Source organism: Odocoileus virginianus, chromosome 29 (genome assembly GCF_023699985.2).
Source record: "Odocoileus virginianus isolate 20LAN1187 ecotype Illinois chromosome 29, Ovbor_1.2, whole genome shotgun sequence".
Classification (NCBI taxonomy): domain Eukaryota; kingdom Metazoa; phylum Chordata; class Mammalia; order Artiodactyla; family Cervidae; genus Odocoileus; species Odocoileus virginianus.
Window position 1 is genome coordinate 30,028,173 of NC_069702.1, and position 22,059 is coordinate 30,050,231.

Below are 22,059 nucleotides of genomic sequence, written 5' to 3' on the forward strand. Positions count from 1 at the left end.
TTCAAGGGCTCCCACTTATTATCCCAGGCCAGAAAGTGATGTCTTTACCAGATTGTGCACAAAAATGCAGCTCTGGTTTTACTTTAATCTTTTTAAAATACTGTGTTTCACTCCGTAAGTCAAAGGATTTCATTAGACCCCTGGGGCATTGGCCAGACCCTCAGGGACTCAAGAATTTCAAGACCCATTCCCTTTCTTAACTAAAGTACCACTTGACTTGCTGTGCTTACAGACAGGCATGGAACCCAGACAGTGTCCAGACAGGTCAGAAGCAAGTCAGCTCTCCTACTTCTGAAATTTGAACAAGACTTCCTCCATTTTAATTTCCCTAACAAACTACTTTCTGTTTACTTTCAGAAGAAACAAATTGGAAACAAAAAATAAAAAATTCTATTTGTGTTATATTTTTTATATAGGGTTTATTCAAAAGAAAAGCACACATTGCCAACAGATGTTTAAATCTCTGACAATTATTATTTACATAGTTAAGAAGTAACCTTTTACAATTGTGAATTGGAAAAAAAATACACTATAAATATCATTTTCATATAAATTAAATCCAATGAAAAAATATAACAAACAAACCTATATGGTGAGACTGATTATTTAAGTGTTTTTTATTGAAATATATTTTTAATATAACAGAATGGTAATCTTTGAAAATAAAATAACTTTTTTTTAGCTTTCACTGATTCTTGTTCCAGTTATTCCTGAAAAAGAAAGACAACATATTAGTTTTGTATAAAAATTATCAAATGGCTATAGAAATTTCCTCTTGTTGCATAAAGATTTTAACATTAAGGGACTATATTGAATGGTTATCTACAAATCCATGCTACTATTAAAAGTCACATTTAAGAGAATCAAGTTTGTTTTCCTCTATCTTCTTACAGCTATTATGCATTCTCATAACAATTTAAAAATGCAATGTTAATTCAATGTTATGATTTATTTGCATGCATGCATATATTATATAGAACATTTTGTGTGGGAGTGTTGGGATCAAATCACCAGTCTCACAAGATACTGAATGACTTGAAGTAGAATTCCTTCTCTGTCTTAAAAAGCTTTTCTAGAAAAGTAGTACTCTTTCTTTTACCTGTTATGAATTGTCATTAATATAGTAAGGAAAGAATTATAAATGTTTATTGAAAATATGAAAGTATTAAATTTTGGAATATCTTGAATTAATTCACTGATAAATACTCTTTTATCTTATAAAATGGTAAAATAAAAACATCAAAGAATATGACAGTAGAAAAAGTTTAACTCAACATTTAAGCCTTTTAATTTGTTTTTTAATAGCTGCTGTTAAGAAGCATCACCAACAACAGTGAAGTGAAGTTGCTCAGTCATGTCCAACTCTTTGCAACCACAGGGACTGTAGCCTACCAAGATCAACTGTTCATGGGATTTTCCAAGCAAGAGTACTGGAGTGGGTTGCCATTTCCTTCTCCAGGGGATCTTCCTGACCCAGGGATTGAACCTGGCTCTCCCACATTGTAGGCAGATGCTTTACTGTCTGAGCCACCAGGGAAGTCCTACCAACAATAGTAAAAGCTATCAAATTAGGTCTTCAATTCTACTGTAAGCACTGATGTCGTCTCAGCAGAAATCCTGATGTGGTTAACAGTCAAATAAAGCCTTGCCATTTTCCTGTCTAGCGAATATTTATAACAGTCAAATTGGAAAAGATTTATGAAAGGATAAAGGAATGAGGTAACAATGAAGGATAGAAATGGTATGGACCTAACAGGAGCAGAAGATATTAAGAAGCAGTGGCAAGAATACTCAGAATAACTATACAAAAAAGATCTTAATGACCCAGATAACCATGACGGTGTGATCACTCACCAAGAGCCAGACATCGTGGAGAGTGAAGTCAAGTGGGCCTTAGGAAGCCTCACTACAAACAAAGCTAGTGGAGGTGATGGAATTCCAGCTGAGCTATTTCAAGTCCTAAAAGATGATGCTGTGAAAGTGCTACACTCAATATGCCAGCAAATTTGGAAGACTCAGCAGTGGCACAGGACTGGAAAAGGTCAGTTTTCATTTCAATCCTAAAGAAAGGCAATGCCAAAGAATGTTCAAATTACCACGTAATTGCACTCATCTGATACTCTAGCGAAGTAATGATGAAAATTCTCCAAGTTAGGCTTCAACAGTACATGAACTGGGAAGTTTCAGATGTTCAAGCTGGATTTAGAAAAGGCAGAGGAATCAGAGAACAAATTGAAAAGATGTGCTGGATAGTCAAAAAAGCAAGAGAGTTCCAGAAAAACATGTATTTCTGCTTTATTGACTATGCCAAAGCCTTTGACTGTGTGGATCACCACAAACTGTGGAAAATTCTTAAAGAGATGGGAATACCAGACCACCTGACCTGCCTGCTGAGAAATCTGTATGCAGGTCAAGAAGCAACAGTTAGAACTGGACTTGGAACAACAGACTGGTTCCAAATTGGGAAAGAAGTACGTCAAGGCAGAGTACATCATGTAAAATGCTGGGCTGGATGAAGCACAAGCTGGAATCAAGATTTCCAGGAGAAATATCAATAACCTCAGATAAGCAGATGACACCACCCTTATGGCAGAAAGTGAAGAGGAACTAAGGAACCTCTTGATGAAAGTGAAAAAGGAGACTGAAAAAGCTGGCTTAAAACTCAAAATTCAAAAACTAAGATCATCGCTTGATTGCAAATAGATGGGAAACAATGGAAAGAGTGACAGAATTTATTTTCTTGGGCTCCAAAATCACTGTGGATGGTGATTGCAGCCATGAAGTTAAAAGATGCTTGCTCCTTGGAAGAAAATTTATGACAAACCTATACAGCATTTAAAAGGCAGAGACATTACTTTCCTGACAAAAGTCCATCCAGTCAAAGTTATGATTTTTCCAATAGTCATGTATGGATGTGAGAGTAAGACCATAAAGAAAGCTGAGTTGCTGAAGAATTGATGCTTTTAAACTGTGGTGTTGGAGCATACACTTGAGAGTCCTTTGGACTGCACGGAGATCCAACCAGTCCATCCTAAAGGAGATCAGTCCTGAGTGTTCATTGGAAGGACTGATGTTGAAGCTGAAACTCCAATACTTTGGCCTCCTGATGTGAAGAGCTGACTTATTTGAAAATACCCTAATGCTGGGAAAGATTGAAGGTGGGAGGAGAAGGGGATGTCAGAGGATGAGATGGTTGGATGGCATCACCAACTCAATGGACAAGAGTTTGGGTAAACTTTGAGAGTTGGTGATGGACAGGGAGGCCTGGCATGCTGCAGTTCATGTGATTGCAAAGAGTCAGACATGACTGAATGATTGAACTGAACTGAACTGATAACTGCTATCAGACTTAGCTTTTGGAAACAAAGAACTGGTCAAATTATGTAATAAAGGTCCTTAATAAATTCCTTTGGATATAAGAAACAGCCTAATACATTTAGCAGTGTTTTCAAGGCCCACTTTTCTGAAGTCTTATTTCTTTGTACCCATACTTTCTAAAATATCTCTTTATCTCCACGTGAGTCAGAAATTATAAGTATGTATATAGACTGATGGAAGGAGAGTACTTTGTGTCACACATACTAAAGGAACATGTTAATATGTAGAGCATTGGAGCATCAGGATGGCACTTTAAACTTCTGGGGAGCAGTTCCATGCAACCATTTAACTTGATCCTGATCTCTATCAGGAATAAGGGTACAAGAAGCAAAGTTTTACCTCCTTCTAGCAAACAACTACTAGGAGTATTCAATTAGTGGCAATACACTTTATTAATTATTCACTGCTGAGTTTAAGCTCTCATTTGTCTTTAGCCTGTGCCCAGGTTTCAGAGTATCTTCCATGTACTTTGGAATCGTTCTTTTCCTTTTTTAAAATAGCCACAGCTCTAAAACTTAGGGACAAAGGGCTTCTATTTTTTTTTTTAAATCATTGCTTTTAAGAAAATTTAGAGGACTATAGTTTTGGTTAAAATAAGTAACAGAAACTGAATATACCCTCTTGTCTGAAATGAATTTAAAAAATTCATTTAAAAATTTAAAAAATACCAAAATATGAGAAGCAACTATTTCTCAATATCTGAATATCAATTTATGAAGAACAGCAATCTCTAAGAGACAAGAAGCAGTGGAAATGAACCCTATGATTATCTTAGCTTACTGCTTGCATTGTTTCGAGGCCTTAGTGAAGGGAGCTGGAGCTGGGAGTCTAGGAACACCAAGATAGCTAAAATTCACAGGGCAGAGAATCTGAAGGAAAGAGGAGGATAAAAACACAGATACAAAGATCTAAAAAGTTATCCTAGGCAAACACTAACGAGTATGAAAGAGAAAATTAAGAGTAACACAACAATAGTGGGAGACTTTAATACACCACTCACAACTATGGATAGATCAACTAAACAGAAAATTAACAAGGAAACACAAACTTTAAAGGACACAAATGGACCAGCTAGACCTAACTGACATCTATAGGACGTTTCACCCCAAAACAATCAACTTCACCTTTTTCTCAAGTGCACACGGAACCTTCTCCAGAATAGATCACATCCTGGGCCATAAATCTAGTCTTGGGAAATTCAAAAAAACTGAAATCATTCCAGTCATCTTTTCTGACCACAGTGCAGTAAGATTAGATCTCAATTACAGGAAAAAAATTATTAAAAATTCAAACATATGGAGGCTAAACAACATGCTTCTGAATAACCAACAAATCATAGAAGAAATAAAAAAAGAAATAAAAATATGCATAGAAATGAATGAAAATGAAAACACAACAACCCAAAACCTATGGGACACTGTAAAAGCAATGCTAAGGGGAAGATTCACAGCATTACAGGCCTACCTCAAGAAACAAGAAAAAAGTCAAATAAATAACCTAACTGTACACCTAAAGCAACTAGAGAAGGAAGAAATGAAGAACCCCAGGGTTAGTAGAAGGAAAGAAATCTTAAAAATTAGGGCAGAAATACATGCAAAAGAAACTAAAGAGACCATAGCAAAAATCAACAAAGCTAAAAGCTGGTTTTTTGAAAAAATAAACAAAATTGATGAACCATTAGCAAGAATCATTAAGAAACAAAAGGAGAAGAACCAAATTAACAAAATTAGAAACAAAAATGGAGAGATCACAACAGACAACACTGAAATACAAAGGATCATAAGAGACTACTACCAGCAGCTCTATGCCAGTAAAATGGACAACTTGGAAGAAATGGACAATTTCTTAGAGAAGTATAACTTTCCAAAACTGAACCAGGAAGAAATAGAAGATCTTAACAAACCCATCACAAGCAAGGAAATTGAAACTGTAATCAGAAATCTTCCAGCAAACAAAAGCCCAGGGCCAGATGGCTTCACAGCTGAATTCTACCAAAAATTTAGAGAAGAGCTAACACCTATCTTACTCAAACTCTTCCAGAAAATTGCAGAAGAAGGTCAACTTCCAAACTCATTCTATGAGGCCACCATCACCCTAATTCCAAAACCAGACAAAGATGCCACAAAAAAAGAAAACTACAGGCCAATATCACTGATGAACATAGATGCAAAAATCCTTAACAAAATTCTAGCAAACAGAATCCAACAACATATTAAAAAAATCATACACCATGACCAAGTGGGCTTTATCCCAGGAATGCAAGGATTCTTTAATATCTGCAAATCAATCAATGTAATACACCACATTAACAAATTGAAAGATAAAAACCATATGATTATCTCAATAGATGCAGAAAAAGCCTTTGACAAAATTCAACATCCATTTATGATTAAAACTCTCCAGAAAGCAGGAATAGAAGGAACATACCTCAACATAATAAAAGCTATATATGACAAACCCACAGCAAGCATTACCCTCAATGGTGAAAAATTGAAAGCATTTCCCTTAAAATCAGGAACAAGACAAGGGTGCCCACTCTCACCACTACTGTTCAACATAGTTTTGGAAGTGTTGGCCAGAGCAATCAGGGCAGAAAAAGAAGTAAAAGGAATCCAGATAGGAAAAGAAGAAGTGAAACTCTCTCTGTTTGCAGATGACATGATCCTCTACATAGAAAACCCTAAAGACTCTACCAGAAAATTACTAGAACTAATTAATGAATATAGTAAAGTTGCAGGATATAAAATTAACACATAGAAATCTCTTGCATTCCTATACACTAACAATGAGAAAACAGAAAGAGAAATTAAGGAAACAATACCACTCACCATTGCAACAAAAAGAACAAAATACTTAGGAGTGTATCTACCTAAAGAAACAAAAGACCTATACATAGAAAACTATAAATCACTGATGAAAGAAATCAAAGAAGACACAAACAGATGGAGAAATATACCGTGTTCATGGATTGGAAGAATCGATATTGTCAAAATGGCTATACTACCCAAAGCCATCTATAGATTCAATGCAATCCCTATCAAGCTACCAACGGTATTTTTCACAGAACTAGAACAAATAATGTCACAATTTGTATGGAAATACAAAAAACCTCGAATAGCCAAAGTAATCTTGAGAAAGAAGAATAGAACTGGAGGAATCAACCTGCCTGACTTCAGACTATACTACAAAGCCACAGTCATCAACAGTATGGTACTGGCACAAAGACAGAAATATAGATCAATGGAACAGAATAGAAAGCCCAGAGATAAATCCACGAACCTACGGTCGCCTTATCTTCGACAAAGGAGGCAAGGATACACAATGGAAAAAAGACAACCTCTTTAACAAGTGGTGCTGGGAAAACTGGTCAACCACCTGTAAAAGAATGAAACTAGAACACTTTCTAACACCATACACAAAAATAAACTCAAAATGGATTAAAGATCTAAATGTAAGACAAGAAACTATAAAACTCCTAGAGGAGAACATAGGCAAAACACTCTCCGACATAAATCACAGCAGGATCCTCTATGACCCACATCCCAGAATATTAGAAACAAAAGCAAAAGTAAACAAATGGGACCTAATGAGACTTAAAAGCTTTTATACAACAAAGGAAACTATAAGCAAGGTGAAAAGACAGCCCTCAGATTGGGAGAAAATAATAGCAAATGAAGCAACAGACAAAGGATTAATCTCAAAAATATACAAGCAACTCCTGCAGCTTAATTCCAGAAAAATAAATGACCCAATCAAAAAATGGGCCAAAGAACTAAACAGACATTTCTCCAAGGAAGACATACAGATGGCAAAAAAAAAACCACATGAAAAGATGCTCAACATCACTCATTATCAGAGAAATGCAAATCAAAACCACAATGAGGTACCATTACACGCCAGTCAGGATGGCTGCTATCCAAAAGTCTACAAGCAATAAATGCTGGAGAGGGTGTGGAGAAAAGGGAACCCTCTTACACTGTTGGTGGGAATGCAAACTAGTACAGCTGCTATGGAAAACAGTGTGGAGATTTCTTAAAAAACTGGAAATAGAACTGCCATATGACCCAGCAATCCCACTTCTGCAAATACACACCGAGGAAACCAAATCTGAAAGAGACACGTGCACCCCAATGTTCATCGCAGCACTGTTTATAATAGCCAGGACATGGAAGCAACCTGGATGCCCATCAGCAGATGAATGGATAAGGAAGCTGTGGTACATATACACCATGGAATATTACTCAGCCATTATAAAGAATTCATTTGAATCAGTTCTAATGAGATGGATGAAACTGGAGCCCATTATACAGAGTGAAGTAAGCCAGAAAGATAAAGACCATTACAGTATACTAACACATATATATGGAATTTAGAAAGATGGCAACGATAACCCTATATGCAAAACAGAAAAAGAGACACAGATGTATAGAACAGACTTTTGGACTCTGTGGGAGAAGGCGAGGGTGGGATGTTTCAAGAGAACAGCATCGAAACATGTATATTACCTAGGGTGAAACATATCACCAGCCCAGGTTGGATGCATGAGACGGGTGCTCAGGGCTGGTGCACTGGGAAGGCCCAGAGGGATCCGGTGGAGAGGGAGGTGGGAGGGGGGATCAGGATGGGGAATACATGTAAATCCATGGCTAATTCATGTCAATGTATGACAAAAACCACTACAATATTGTAAAGTAATTAGCCTCCAACTAATTAAAATAAATGAAAAAAAAAAAGGTTATCCTGTGCTTACAGCAGCGTTATTTACAATAGCCAAGATATGGAAGCAAGGTACAAGTCCATCAATAGATGAACAAATAAGGAAGGTGTGATTTTACATATATATATATTTTTTTACATTATAATACATACATTACAATACATTTTTACATTACAATACATACATACAATACAATTTTTTACATTACAATACAATACATAAAATTACAATAATTTTTTATATTATATATTTTACATATATATATATACACACACATATACACACATACTAATATATATATATATATTAATATTCCATTGTAAATGTGCAATGGAATATTAGTCAGCCATGGGCTGTAGCCCACCAGGCTCCTCTGTCCATGGGATTCTCCAGGTAAGAACACTGGAGTGGAGAACTATTCCCTTCTCTAGGGGATCTTCCCATTCCAGGGACTGAACATGGACCTCCTACTTTGCAGGTAGATTCTTCACCACCTGAGGCACCAGAGAAGCCCCATATGTGCTAGTAGCTCAGTCGCATCCAACTCTTCGCAGCCCCACAGACTGTCGCCTGTTGGCTTTTCCGTCCATGGGATTCTCCAGGCAAAAATACTGGAGTGGATTGCCATTCCCTCCACATATATACCAATATATACAAATATTAATCAGCTCTAACAAAGAATGAACTTTTGCCATTTGCAACAACGTGAATGGGCCTAGGTGTATTATGCTTAGTGAAATAAGTCAGACAGAGAAAGACAGTCTCTGTGTTATCAACTTATATGTGGAATCTAAAAATTAAAACAAAATATTGTATATAACAAAACAGAAAAAGACAATTATGGAGCACAAAATAGTGGTTATTGGTGGGGAGAAGGAAGGTGGGAGGGACAAGATAGGGGTATGGGATTAGGAGATACAAACTACTATGTATAAAATAGGTAAGCAACAAGAATATACTGTTTCACACAGGGCAAAATAGTCAATGTTTTGTAACAACTTTACATGGAATACAATCTTTAAAAATATCAAATCACAATGATGTATACCTAACACTATAATATTGTAAATCAACTATAAGTCAATATAAATAAATAAATAGATTATCCTAAGATACGATGATACTACCTCAGGTCAGGTCAAGAACCATCTGAAAAGATGAAATGAAAAACATCTAGTGCTCAAAATGGCACAGTATGTGGCAGGAAAAAACATTTTTATCATGTATGGGTGCTAAGTCACTTCAGTTGTGTTTGACTCTTTGCAATCCTATGGACTGTAGCCTGCCAGGCTCCCCGTCCATGAGACTCTCCAGGCAAGAATACTGGAGTGGGTTGCCAGGCCCTCCTCCAGGGGATCTTCCTGACCCAGAGATTGAACCTGCATCTCTTATGCCTCCTGCTTTGGCAGGCAGATTCTTTAACACTGGAACCATCTGGGAAGCCCTTGATCACACAGCCAGAGTAAAAAAGCTTAGTTATCACAGGTCATATGGCTGAGCACTCAGAATGATTTGATCTCTGCAATGGGAAAAATTATCCTTAGATCAAAATGTTTTTCCATTCCTGTTTACTAAAGGTGAAAATCATAGCAACCTAATTACATCCTAGAATAAATTTTTCCCTCAATATCAGAAGCAAGGCAAGGCTGTCCATCTAATCAGTTTTTATTGAACTAAGCAATTTAAGACAGTACTGCATGCAATATGTAACTGGATATAAATAAATGGTATAGATGGTATTCAGCTTGGAAGTTAAAATGTTCATCAACAAATGAATGGGTAAAAATTATGATATATCCATATAATCTAACACAACTTTGCAAAAAAAGTGACTGAACTATTGATATGCATAACTACATGGATAAATCTCAGAATAATTATGCTGAGTGGAAGAAACCAGGCACAAAAGAGTATATACAGTATGATTCTGCTTATATAGCATTCTGGAAATTGTGAATGAATCTGTACCAACAGAAAGTACAACAAGAACAGTAAAAAGGGGAGTGTGTGAATATTTAAAACAAACAATAATGAAAAAATAACCAGTAGAATAACCTCTGGCTATTGTGAATATAGTCTTATCTTGGTGTTTTTTTCATTGCTGTCCTTCAGTCACTAAGTCATATCAGACTCTTTGCAACCGCATGAACTGCAGCAAGCCAGTCTTTCCCTGTCCTTTACTATCTCTCTGAGTTTGTTCAAGCTCATGTTCATTGAGTCAGTGATGTCAACAAACCATGGGTGTATATACATGCCCAAACTTATCAGAGTATACACTTTTAGTATTGGTAGTTTGTTGTATATACTATCTCAATAAAGCTGTTCAAAAATATCTCAGTGGATATATGTTTGTTTATGGAGAGACTGTTTCTTTCCTGCTACTATAAATCTCACGCATCACAGGACTAAGACTGAGGCCACTTACCTGGTCAAAAGAAATTGAGGAGTGAGGTTCTAGGCCAGCAGGGCAGCTGCTGCAGGCTCGGCTTCATCAGGCTCTGTTATAGCAAGTGGTTGGATATCTGGGAGAGTATGTGGGGGTGTAGTAGGTGGGACGAGAATCTCAACTATATATGTATTGTCTGCAGAAGGTGCAGCTTCATTAGGTGGGTAAAAAGGTCCCGTAGGTCTACTTGAGGCAGGAACAAGGCGGAAAACCCCAGTAGGAGGAGGTTGACGGGGAAAAGGAGATATGGGAAGACTAGCAATGCTGTAGAGGGGAGCTCCAAGAACAGTGAAAACCAGGGGATTTGAGGGTACTGCTGTATCACGATCAGGATTCACAGGGTAATTGGGGAAGTTAGTCTTTGTAAGATAGACAGGAGGAGTGTAATCACTGTCTGGCATGGGATAAGGAATATTTGCAGATGGGTTAACTGGGTAAGGAATACTTGCAGATGGGTTAACTGGGTAAGGACTGCCTATGTTGTCACCGTAATCCTAAAGGAGAGCAAAGTAGTCAATTAAAAATGATTACATCCATCCTATCTCTATATTACTTATGACTGTGATGACATTTAATGGGTAAATATTATATTATATCATCATTTGGGTTTATCACATAATCCCCAGGGACTAAAGACTTTGCAATATAACTTCTCAATGAATGTAGATTGTTCCTCAATGGTTTGGGGATACTTTATCTTTCTTGATGTATTTTCAAGAACTTTAAAAAAGTATCAAATGAATGCCTACTCTGTGCTGTCTACCTGCATAGAACAGACAAGATTTCTTTGCTTGTGCCAGGGTTGTTGTCTCCCAGGTAGGAAGTTTCTTCATTAAAATTTAATATTGTGCATAATATTATTTCCAATTTTAGAGTAGTTTCCTGAATTACTGAGTTAAAATACTTGCTCCTGGATCATGAAGGTAAGATGCATGATATACAAACAATAGACATTCCAGAGTGTTCATAGAGACAGACACAGTGATTCATATTGTGATCAGGGAGTTCTAATTCTTATGATTAAAATCTTAACTCTTGTAAGAAATTAAAAATAGTATCTCATATTGTTTTCATTTTAAAATTATTTTCTATTCCTTTGCCATATGTCTAATGGTATTTGGTTATGTCTAATGGTATTTGGTTAAAACTGTACACATCTGGATCATGTGTCTTGGCCTTTCTTTGACAGATTGTTGTGTTGATCTACTGCATACTTGTGGGTAGATATAAGTATTATTTTCTTAGCACTCTCCTGTCATCAGAATTGAGGCAAAAATGACAAAGAACTAAAAAAAAAAATTCTAATGGCAGTGAACTGATGAATGTCTTGGTGCGCTACATAGGGATAATTTGAGCATTTGCCACACAGAAGTCACCTAACACTTTGGGATATATTTCTCCTGCTAGTAATTCCTAGATCATGCTTTCTTCTGCTATCCTTTCATATAGGCAAAATCTTCTTAGATTCATCACTTATTTTGTTGAAGTAAACTCACTACAATATTGTCATAAAACCTTGTCAAAGCATGAGGAGAAAATCCGGGCATAGCAAAACTTATATCCACTATAAAGGGTGTATACTTGCTTAATGCTTCTGTTCATTGAAAAGAAAGAAAATTCTTACAGTAAATATGTTGAGCACAAATATAGGTATACTTCATAAACATTTTTCTATCAAATATGAGTTTAATAGGATCAATATTTTAACAGCAACAGTAGTCACAAAATTGCATACTAAAAATCAGAGAGTTTTAAAATGTAAAATATACTTCAAGGTAGAAACAAATATATTTATGTGCATGTTAGTCGCTTAGTCATGTCCAACTCTTTGCAATCCCATGGACCATAGCCCGTCAGGCTCCTCTGTCCATGGATTTCTCTAGGCAAGAATACTGGAGTGGGTTTCCATTTCCTCCAAAATACATTTATACATAGATGAAAAAAAAAAGTTTTATCTCATCAATAAACTGGAAGCATTTATAAAACAAAGGAAAAAGTTAATTCACTATGGTTATTCATTATGGAGTTCCACAGAGACAAGAAAGGAGAGATAAGAAAGACTTCTTAAGTGAAAAATTCAAATAAATACAGGAAAACAGCAGAATGGGAAAGACGAGAGATCTCTTCAACAAAATTGGAGATATCAAGGGAACATTTCATGCAAATATGGGCACAATAAAGGACAGAAGCAGCAAGGACCTAAGAGAAGCTGAAGAGATTAAGAAGAGGTGGCAAGAATACACAGAAAACTATATAAAAAAGGTCTTCATGACCCTGATAACCATGATGGTGTGATCACTTACCTAAAGCCAGACATGCCAAAGTGTGAAGTCAAGGGGTCGTTAGGAATAATTAGTAAGAAAAAAGGTAGAGGAGGTGATGGAATTTCAGCTGAGTTATTTCAAGTCCTAAAAGATGATGCTGTGAAAGTGCTGCACTCAATATGCCAGCAAATTTGAAAGGCTCAGCAGTGGCCACAGGACTAGAAAAAGTCAGTTTTCATTCCAATACCAAAGAAAGGCAATACCAAAGAATGTTCAAACTACTATATAATTGGGCTTATTTCACATGCTAGCAAGATAATGCTAAAATCTTTCAAGCTAAGCTTCAACAGTATGTGAACTAAGAACTTTTAGATGTACAAGCTGGAGTTAGAAAAAGCACAGGAACCGGAGATCAAATTGCCAACATCTTCTGGATCGTAGAAAAAGCAAGGCAATTCCAAAACAATGTCTGCTTTTGCTTCGTTGACTATGCTAAAGCTGTTGACTGTGTGGATCAGAGCAAACTGTGGAAAATTCTTAAAGAGATGGCAATACCAGACCACCTCACCTGTCTCCTGAGAAACTTTTATGCAGGTCAAGAAGCAACAGTTAGAACTGGGCATGGAACAGCAGACTGATTCAAAATTGGAAAAGGAGTATATCAAGGCTGTATATTGTCACCCTACTTACTTACCTTTAGGCAGAGTACATCATACAAAATGCCAGGATGGATGAAGCACAAGCTGGAATCAAGATTGCTGGGAAAAATATCAACAACTTCAGATGTGCAGATGATGCCACTATAACAGCAGAAAGCAAAGAGGAACTAAAGAACCTCTTGATTAATATAAAAGAGGAGAGAGAAAAAGTTGGCTTAAAGCTCAACATTGAAAAACTAAGATCATGGCATCTGGTTCCGTCTGTTCATGGCAGATAGGTGGGGAAACAATAGTAACCATGACAGACTTTATTTTCTTGGGCTACAAAATCACTGGATGGTGACTGTAGTCACAAAATTAATAGATGCTTGCTTCTTGGAAGAAAAGCTATGACCAACCTAGATAGCATATTAGAAAGCAGAGACATCACTTTGCCGACAAAGGTCTGTATAGTAAAACCTATGGTTTTTCCAGTATTCATGTATGGATGGGAGAGTTGGACCTATCATAGAGAAGGGTGAGAGTTGAAGAACTGATACTTTTGAATTGTGGTGTTGGAGAAGACTCTTGAGTGTCTCTTGGACTGTAAGTTGATCCAACCCGTTAATCCTAAAGAAATTAACCCTGAATATTTACTGGAAGAACTGATGCTGAAACTGAAGCTCCAATGCTTTGGCCACCTGATGCAAAGAACCAACTCACTGAAAAAGACCTTGATGTTGGAAAAGACTGAAGGCAGGAGGAGAAGGGGGTAACATAGGATGAGATGGTTGGATGCCATCACCAACTCAATGGACATGAATTTGAGCAAACTCTGGGACATAGTGAAAGACAGAGAAGCCTGGAGTGCTGCAGTCCATGGGGTCATAAAGAGTCAGACATGACTTAGTGACTGAAAAACAGCAACTACATCAGACCTCCAGCAATGGGACTTCATTTCCAGAGGAAGCCTAATTCAGTTTTGTATAATCTGAAGATGTAAACTATTAAGATCATCTGCCTGGAATTCTGGTTCCCTATAATTTTATTCTCCTCCAACCCACTGCCTTTCTGAATTCACCTCTTTTCCTTGCTGCTTATTCATTTTCAGATTACACAACTTTTATTATTTTGGCATCTGAAAATTTCTTTTGAAAAGTTTGGTACAATAAACTACATACTCATTAACATGTCTCTGCATCATTATCAACACTATAACTACAATATACAATTGTAGAACAGCTGTCTACAACTATTTGATGATTATACTATTGCTACAATTTTAAAAGTCCGTTTACTTACCCTTGCAAAAGAAACATACATGAGGCAGGCCCAAAGGAGGAACTTCATGTTGGTTGACCCTATGAACATTAATGTTATAAATTGATTGTTTCAGAAAACATACAATATATCTCATATTTTTCTTCTACAGAATAATAAAAGTGTCTATGGCCTTATTAGTCTGACTAGGAAGAATCTTCACAGAAAATTTGATCACCTTGTTCATCTACTGTCAGCATTACCTAATGTGAATGACACCAAAGCCAAATGTATCTTCATGGCAGATGTCTTTCAATGACCAGAATTTCTTGAAGTATTACTGTTTTCATGTCCTATTGATACTGACATGGCTTATTTCTGATTTTGCATTTATTTTTGTTCTTTGTGTACAGAGAATTTCAGAGTCAGATGTCTTGGCCATTTTTAGAACTCTATAGGGTGTTGTGGTGCCTCATCTGGGTGAACTTACTTCATGTCTGGCTTTATCTTTTTTTTCTAGCCTTATTTTTTCCCTCATCAAAATCTTTTTAACTTCTCAAAAAATTCTGTTTTACCTATTTTGCAAGCTGCCTTGTCATTTTAACATGGGTCATATTATAAATGAACAAGAAAAAGAAAAAAATTCACCAATCAAAGGAATCTTTCCCAAACTGTTTAGAATATCAAAATTTCCCTCTGTTATATTTTAATGTTTTGTAAAGAAAATGAAAAATTTTAATTAGCTAAACAAAAAATATAATTAATTTATACCTAAAGGAGACAATATTTTATTCCTCATTATAGTCTAATTATTTTTTTTATTTTTTATTTTTTTAGTCTAATTATTTTTAAAGTAGCCTTTACCTCATTGTGGACTTCCCTGGTAGCTCAGTGGTAAATAACTAGCCTGCCAGTGCAGGAGATGTGGGTTCAGTCTCTGGGTTGGGGAAGATACCCTGGAGAAGAAAATGGCAATCCACTCCAGGATTCTTGCCTGGGAAATCCCGAGGGCTGGGCAGGCTAGTCTATGGGGTTGCAAAAGAGTCAGAAATGACTTAGCAACTAAACAACAATACCTCATTGTAGAGTCCTAAAGATGAACAATGAAAAGTTAACTATTGATTGTCTTTCTAAATCACTCCATGTACCCCTATCTAGGTTTTTGAAATATGAATCTTTTATTGGCTGCAGTCAATTTCCAAAGACAAATTATATGGCAGCTGTCTAGTTTGCTATATCAATAATTATCATATTGTCTAATAATTATTTGATAACTGACATATCATATGATGAATAATCTAGAAGAACCTCTCCCTTACCTTACCATTATTTTGGAAACCTATCAATTTGATCATATGTTATGGCCAAAATCTATAAATAAAGATAAAATAAATTATGTCAGAAAATGCACATTTACATTTTTTGATGTGCTTTTAAAAGAAATCCTACATAAGTTGTTTAACATCAACTTAAATTATTATATATTATAATCAGTTCTGTTTAGCTGCTCAGTGCTGTTCGACTCTTTGTGACCTTGTGGACTGCAGCACGCCAGGCATCCCTGTCCATTTCCGACTCCTGGAGCTTGCTCAAACTCATGTCCATCAAGTCAGTGATGCCATCCAGCCATCTCATCCTCTGTCATCCCCTTCTCCTCCCACCTTCAATCTTTTCCAGCATCAGGGTCTTTTCCAATGAGTCAATTCTTCGCAGCATATGTGGCCAAAGTATTGGAGTTTCAGCTTCAGCATCAGTCTTCCCAATGAATATTCAGGACTGATTTCCTTTAGGATGGATGGGTTAGATCACCTTGCAGAGATGTTTGTATCATATTTTAAATTAAATTTGACCTTTTTTTTTAATATGACAACTATTAATTAGCTTAAATGCATTAACAATTCTCTTGAAGAGAAATAAATATTTCTTCTTCATAAAGAATGTAAAAATAAAATTTTTATTCCTTTCAGAAAAATTGATAGCTAGTAAAGGATAATAGAACTATAATTTCAGACTCCTTAAAATGAAAACTTGAGAAATGGAAAAGTCTCAGATGTATCAGCATTTAAAAATCTCACCAAGGTATCATTGCCTCAATTCACTTATCTACCCATGTATCACTTGTAATTTATTATTTTAGAAATCTCCAAAAAGGAAAAAAAACAACAAAGAACATTTATGACCCATTCAAGTAATGCTTTTTATCCTCTCTTTCCCTCAGATTTTATTTTTTCTTCAAATAGATTTAAAGTGAGAACTGCTTACTTGACCCCATTTTTCAATCCTTCAGAAGAACATGAGAATTCCTCAGTAGAAACCCATCCGTCTCAGGTTTTGTGAACTCTTAAGTCCAATCTACACCTAGAGAAGACAAATTTTTCTTTGATACGTCTCCTCTCATGCAGCCTTGATGTGAGAATTTAAGTATTTGGTGGTTAGATTTACATAACACCCTGTATTACCAACCTCTCCAAACCAGGAAAGAATATAAATGTGCCATGCATTTAGACACTGATGATGGTTTAGTCCCTAAGTCCTGGCTGACTCTTTGCAACCCCATGGACTGTAGACCACCAGGCTTCCCTGGCATTACTAGAAGTGGGTTGCCATTTCCTCTTGCAGGCAACACACTCTATTAAAATTTATCTGAGACCCACTAGAGAATTTAAAAAAACAACAACAACAAACAACTCTTTAAAAATGTGAGCATCTTAATAGAGTGTGTGTGCCGGGATGGGGATGTGGGGTACCAGTCTTGTCTTAATCTGGACAATGTGCCTCACTCCCTTTCCTCCAGGGGTGTTTATAAGAAATCCTTAATCTAATGTTTCTTCTTCTGTTTGAAATAAATCAACATTAAAACTAAAAAAATAAAAACCTATCAATTTGGCTGATTTGAGTGTAAATTACATGCTTATTTCTGAACCATAAAACTAAGGAAGTTTAAATGTAATTCCAAAACGCACTTTGCAAATATGTATTAGGTATGTGTGTATTAAATCACATCAGTCGAGTCTGACTTTGTGTGACCTGCGAATTGTAGCCCACCAGGCTCCTCTGTCCATGGGATACTCCAGGCAAGAATACTGGAGTGTGTTGTCATGCCCTCCTCCAGGGAATCTTCCCAATCCAGGACCCAGGGATTGAATCTGCATTGGCAGGTGGGTTTTTTTCTTTTCTTTTTTTTTTTTTTTTTTTTACCACTGGAGCCACCTGGGAAGACCAAATATGCACTACTTGACTGATTTTTTGACATCAATTGGTAATTGCAATGAAAGAATCTTATGCTTTATTTCATTTTAAGTATGGAATACAATTGAAAAACAAATAGTTTAAAAATTAACAGTACGGTCTCTCTTCTTATGTTCAGTTCAGTTCAGTTTAGTTGCCCAGTTGTGTCCGACTCTTTGCGACCCCATGGACTGCAGCACGCCAGGCCTCCGTGTCCATCACCAACTGCCATAGTCTACCCAAACCCATGTCCATTGAGTTGGTGATGCCATCCAACCATCTCATCCTCTGTCGTCCCCTTCTCCTCTTGCCTTGAATCTTTCCCAGCATCAAGGTCTTTTCAAATGAGTCAGCTCTTTGCATCAGGTGGCCAAAGTATTGGAGTTTCAGCTTCAACATCAGTCCTTCCAATGAACACCCAGGTCTGGTTGGATCTCCTTGCAGTCCAAGGGACTCTCAAGAGTCTTCTCCAACACCACAGTTCGAAAGCATAAATTCTCCGATGCTCAGCTTTCTTTATTGTCCAACTCTCACATCGATACATGACCACTGGAAAAACCATAGCCCTGACTAGATGGACCTTTGTTGACAAAGTAATGTCTCTGCTTTTTAATATGCTGTCTAGGCTGGTCATAACTTTCCTTCCAAGGAGCAAAGGTCTTTTAATTTCATGGCTGCAATCACCATCTGCAGCGATTTTGGAACCCCCAAAAATAAAGTCAGCCACTGTTTCCACTGTTTCCCCATCTATTTGCCATGAAGTGATGGGACTGGATGGCATGATCTTAGTTTTCTCAATGTTGAGCTTTAAGCCAACTTTTTCACTCTCTTCTTTCACATTTATCAAGAGGCTCTTTAGTTCTTCTTGACTTTCTGCCATAAGGGTGGTGTTATCTGCATATCTGAAGTTATTGGTATTTCTCCCGGCAATCTTGACTCCAGCTTGTGCTTCCTCCAGCCCAGCATTTCTCATGATGTACTCTGCATATAAGTTAAATAAGCAGGGTAACAATATACAGCCTTGACGGAATCCTTTTCCTATTTGGAACCGGTCTGTTGTTCCATGTCCAGTTCTCACTGTTGCTTCCTGACCTGCATACAGGTTTCTCAAGAGGCAGGTCAGGTGGTCTGGTATTCCCATCTCTTTCAGAATTTTCTACAGTTTGAGTGTTACAAATATGAATTACCTACCAAAATAATTATAACCATTAAAACTTAGAAGAGCTGCTCCATCCTGTGAATTTATTATTGACCACAGTATCTCCAGTTATACGTAGTACTCAATAAGAAATGACAACAAGATATCGTACTGGTTGGCAGTGCTCAAGTCATCATCAGAGCAACATGAAGTGATTTAGGTTGATACACTCTTGAATCATAATAGTGGCTGCAGTGTTTATTCAGAGCAAGAGAATCCTTTCTTCAAGTGCATAATATTCTCTCCGTGGAGTCAATTAATACAAATCCCACTACTAAAGGCCTCATAGAAGGAAAAAAAGTACTCATATACAAGCATAAAATATTTTCCTCATCTTATTCTGAACTATAACATATGTCTGGCATTCAGTACAAAGAGTTACAAGACACACAGAAAGTCAAGAAAAAATTATGAAGATAAAAAAGAAGCCATCAGACCAGAGTCAGTTATACAGATGTTGGAATTCTCCTCCAGGGGATCTTCCCAACCCAGGGATCAAACCCAGGTCTCCCACACTGCAGGTGGATTCTTTACCATCTGAGCCACCAGGGAAGCCCACATGTAAACTTCGTTGACCCTCTATTTCTGACTGTTACACTGAAAATTAGTATAATTAAGTCCATTACTTTGTGAGTCAACAAGTTAGGAAATCTGCAGATTATGTTTGACAGGTGGAAAGAATAGACATGAATAAACATGAGAGTACTCTTCTGTTATGTACAACCTAATATCCACAAATAGTAGGTGACTTCAAAATACGGATAGAGCAGAATGTATCTTGCTATTTTGTAATAATGGAAATAGGATACTTTATATTTTGTTATTGACTGCTATGCTCTTGGAAATGTCAAGATGTTTAATTTACAAGAGGAATACTCAACAAAGATATGCCACTAACTATTGCTGCCACAGGTATACAATCCATCTGCAAAGTTTTGTAATGTGTTTTCCTGCTTTCATATGTTTTAAGTCTTTTTCAATTATAAGAGACTCTTTAGGTATCTCTCTGTACCAATAATATAAACTTGCATCTAGATAGTGTTTGACAAATCTTTGAAGATTATTTGTTGATTGCAAAACGCAGCTATGATAAATGCTATGCTCCAGTTTAATTTGTGGTAATAAAATATTGCCATCAGGCTTCCCTAATTGTTCAGTGGTAAAGAATCTGCCTGCCAATGCAGGGGACTCAGGTTGGATTCCTGATCCAGGAAGATGCCCTGGAGAAGGAAATGGGAGCGCTCTCCAGTATTCTTGCCTGGAAAATCCCATGAATAGAGAAGTCTGGCAGGCTACTGTCCTTGGGGTCAGAAAGAGTCAGACAACAACTTAGCGACTAAAACAACAAAACAAATAAAATATTAGGTGTGGAGTATATGGAACATATGGAATTCATTCAAATGCCAGATAATGTTTTGATTATTGAACTACTGAGGAGTTGATGTCTGCTTACACATTGCCACTGATATCGCTTACATTTTAATTTGGAGAGCCAAAAAATATAGACAGGGTTTCAGAAGTCAACTGGGTATATCTGTCTAAATTTGGAGAACAGTAATTTAGAGCTGAATTTATCTAAATAATTAGAAGCTGATTTTAATCAGCCAATTGTATGTGGCAATTAAAATGTTTAAAGTGGACAATATGATTTAGGAAAAAATATGTTGAAATTGAAAAGAAGTGGCCGTGGCCAGAGGCCTAGAGACCATTGATGTTTGTGTAGGAGAAAGAAATGGAGTATTTCCAGTAAGAAATAGCTAAATAAAGATAATTGTAAGAATCACCAGGTCATAAATATTAATAGATCCAAATAAAATGTTGCCCCTGGAGACAACATATTCCTTTTTTTTTTTTGCTAAAATTTCCTCATCCATAAGGTATAATCTTAAGAGTTATTAATAATTTAATAGTTATAAAGATAATTGAGACAAATATATAAATTGCCCTGCACATAGCTGTTCAATAAGTTTCAGACGTTATAATCATTACTATTACTTTGCCCAGTGAGCAACACTGAACAGGATAGAGTACAGAGGAAGTTTTAAAAAGCACCAGAGGAGCTATTAGCTTTGAACCAGAGAAAGATCACCACAGCCTTTGAGATTTGAAGGAGACAGTCAAAGTTATGTTCAGATTTAGATCAAGTTAGTGAAGTGTTATGCTAGCGAGGTAAAAAATGTTTAGGCTTGATGAACTCAATATTTGTCAATAAAGTAGGAAGGTAGTTTTTTTTCAGTAAGAGAATTGGGAGTTTAGAGAGAGTTGAAGAAGGCAGCTAACTCTAACACCAAGACAACAAAGATTGATGAGCAGTCTTTCATGACTAACATGTTTAGAAATGTTTAAAGAACAAACTTACTTTCGTATTTAGCTGCTTTGCATGAAGTGGCAGTAGAAATTTAGTTCATGGTTGGATGCTTTCCAGTAGCACCAAATGCAGAGGGACAGAAGAGTTACATGAGTTATCAAAATGATACTTTAAAAAAAAATCAAGGGTGAAGTCTGGGCTGTGTAAGAAAGGAAGTGAGGTGAACAAGAAATAGAATGGAATATATTCAGAGTGTTAAGGGATGGAGTGTTCTATGAAGACAAAGTAAAATTCTCTTAGCTTCTACTTCTTCCACTCTTTCAAAATATATGCCATGTGTACCCTTCTTCTGAAAAACCCTTTAGTGGTCAGCCTGAATAGGAAAAAAAGTGAGGTTAAGAGGGCTTGGATAGAATGGAGTACAATGAGAAGGTTTAAGGACTGGAGTAGTCTACTGAATCAAAGAAAAAGTCTTCAATTTTCAAATCTTTTCATCAAAGATACATATCATATAATGTCACTTGCCTGTGAAAACTCCTCCAATGTCTTCCCATAACAAGCAAGTGTTTCACAGAAATTTCTAAGCTCAAATAGCTTTCATCTTTATTCTTTCCTCTTTAAT

The 22,059-nt window shown here is 36.5% G+C and overlaps 1 protein-coding gene across 2 annotated transcripts; it reads right to left on the reverse strand.

The window, feature by feature from the left end:
* Window positions 1-602: 602 nt before the first annotated feature.
* PRR27 (proline rich 27) lies at window positions 603-21,674 on the reverse strand. 2 transcript variants are annotated; one of them, XM_020873545.2, is made up of 4 exons: window positions 21,489-21,674; window positions 14,746-14,804; window positions 10,521-11,035; window positions 603-710 (listed from the first exon to the last, which is right to left on the reverse strand). In XM_020873545.2, exons 2-3 carry the CDS (start codon window positions 14,791-14,793, stop codon window positions 10,550-10,552), a joined length of 534 nt encoding a protein of 177 aa, XP_020729204.2. In that variant the 5' UTR covers window positions 14,794-14,804; window positions 21,489-21,674; the 3' UTR covers window positions 603-710; window positions 10,521-10,549. The 2 variants fall into 2 exon arrangements, with proteins under 2 accessions (XP_020729204.2, XP_020729205.2); XM_020873546.2 differs by lacking the exon at window positions 21,489-21,674 and adding an exon at window positions 16,966-17,045.
* Between the last annotated feature and the right edge of the window lie 385 nt (window positions 21,675-22,059).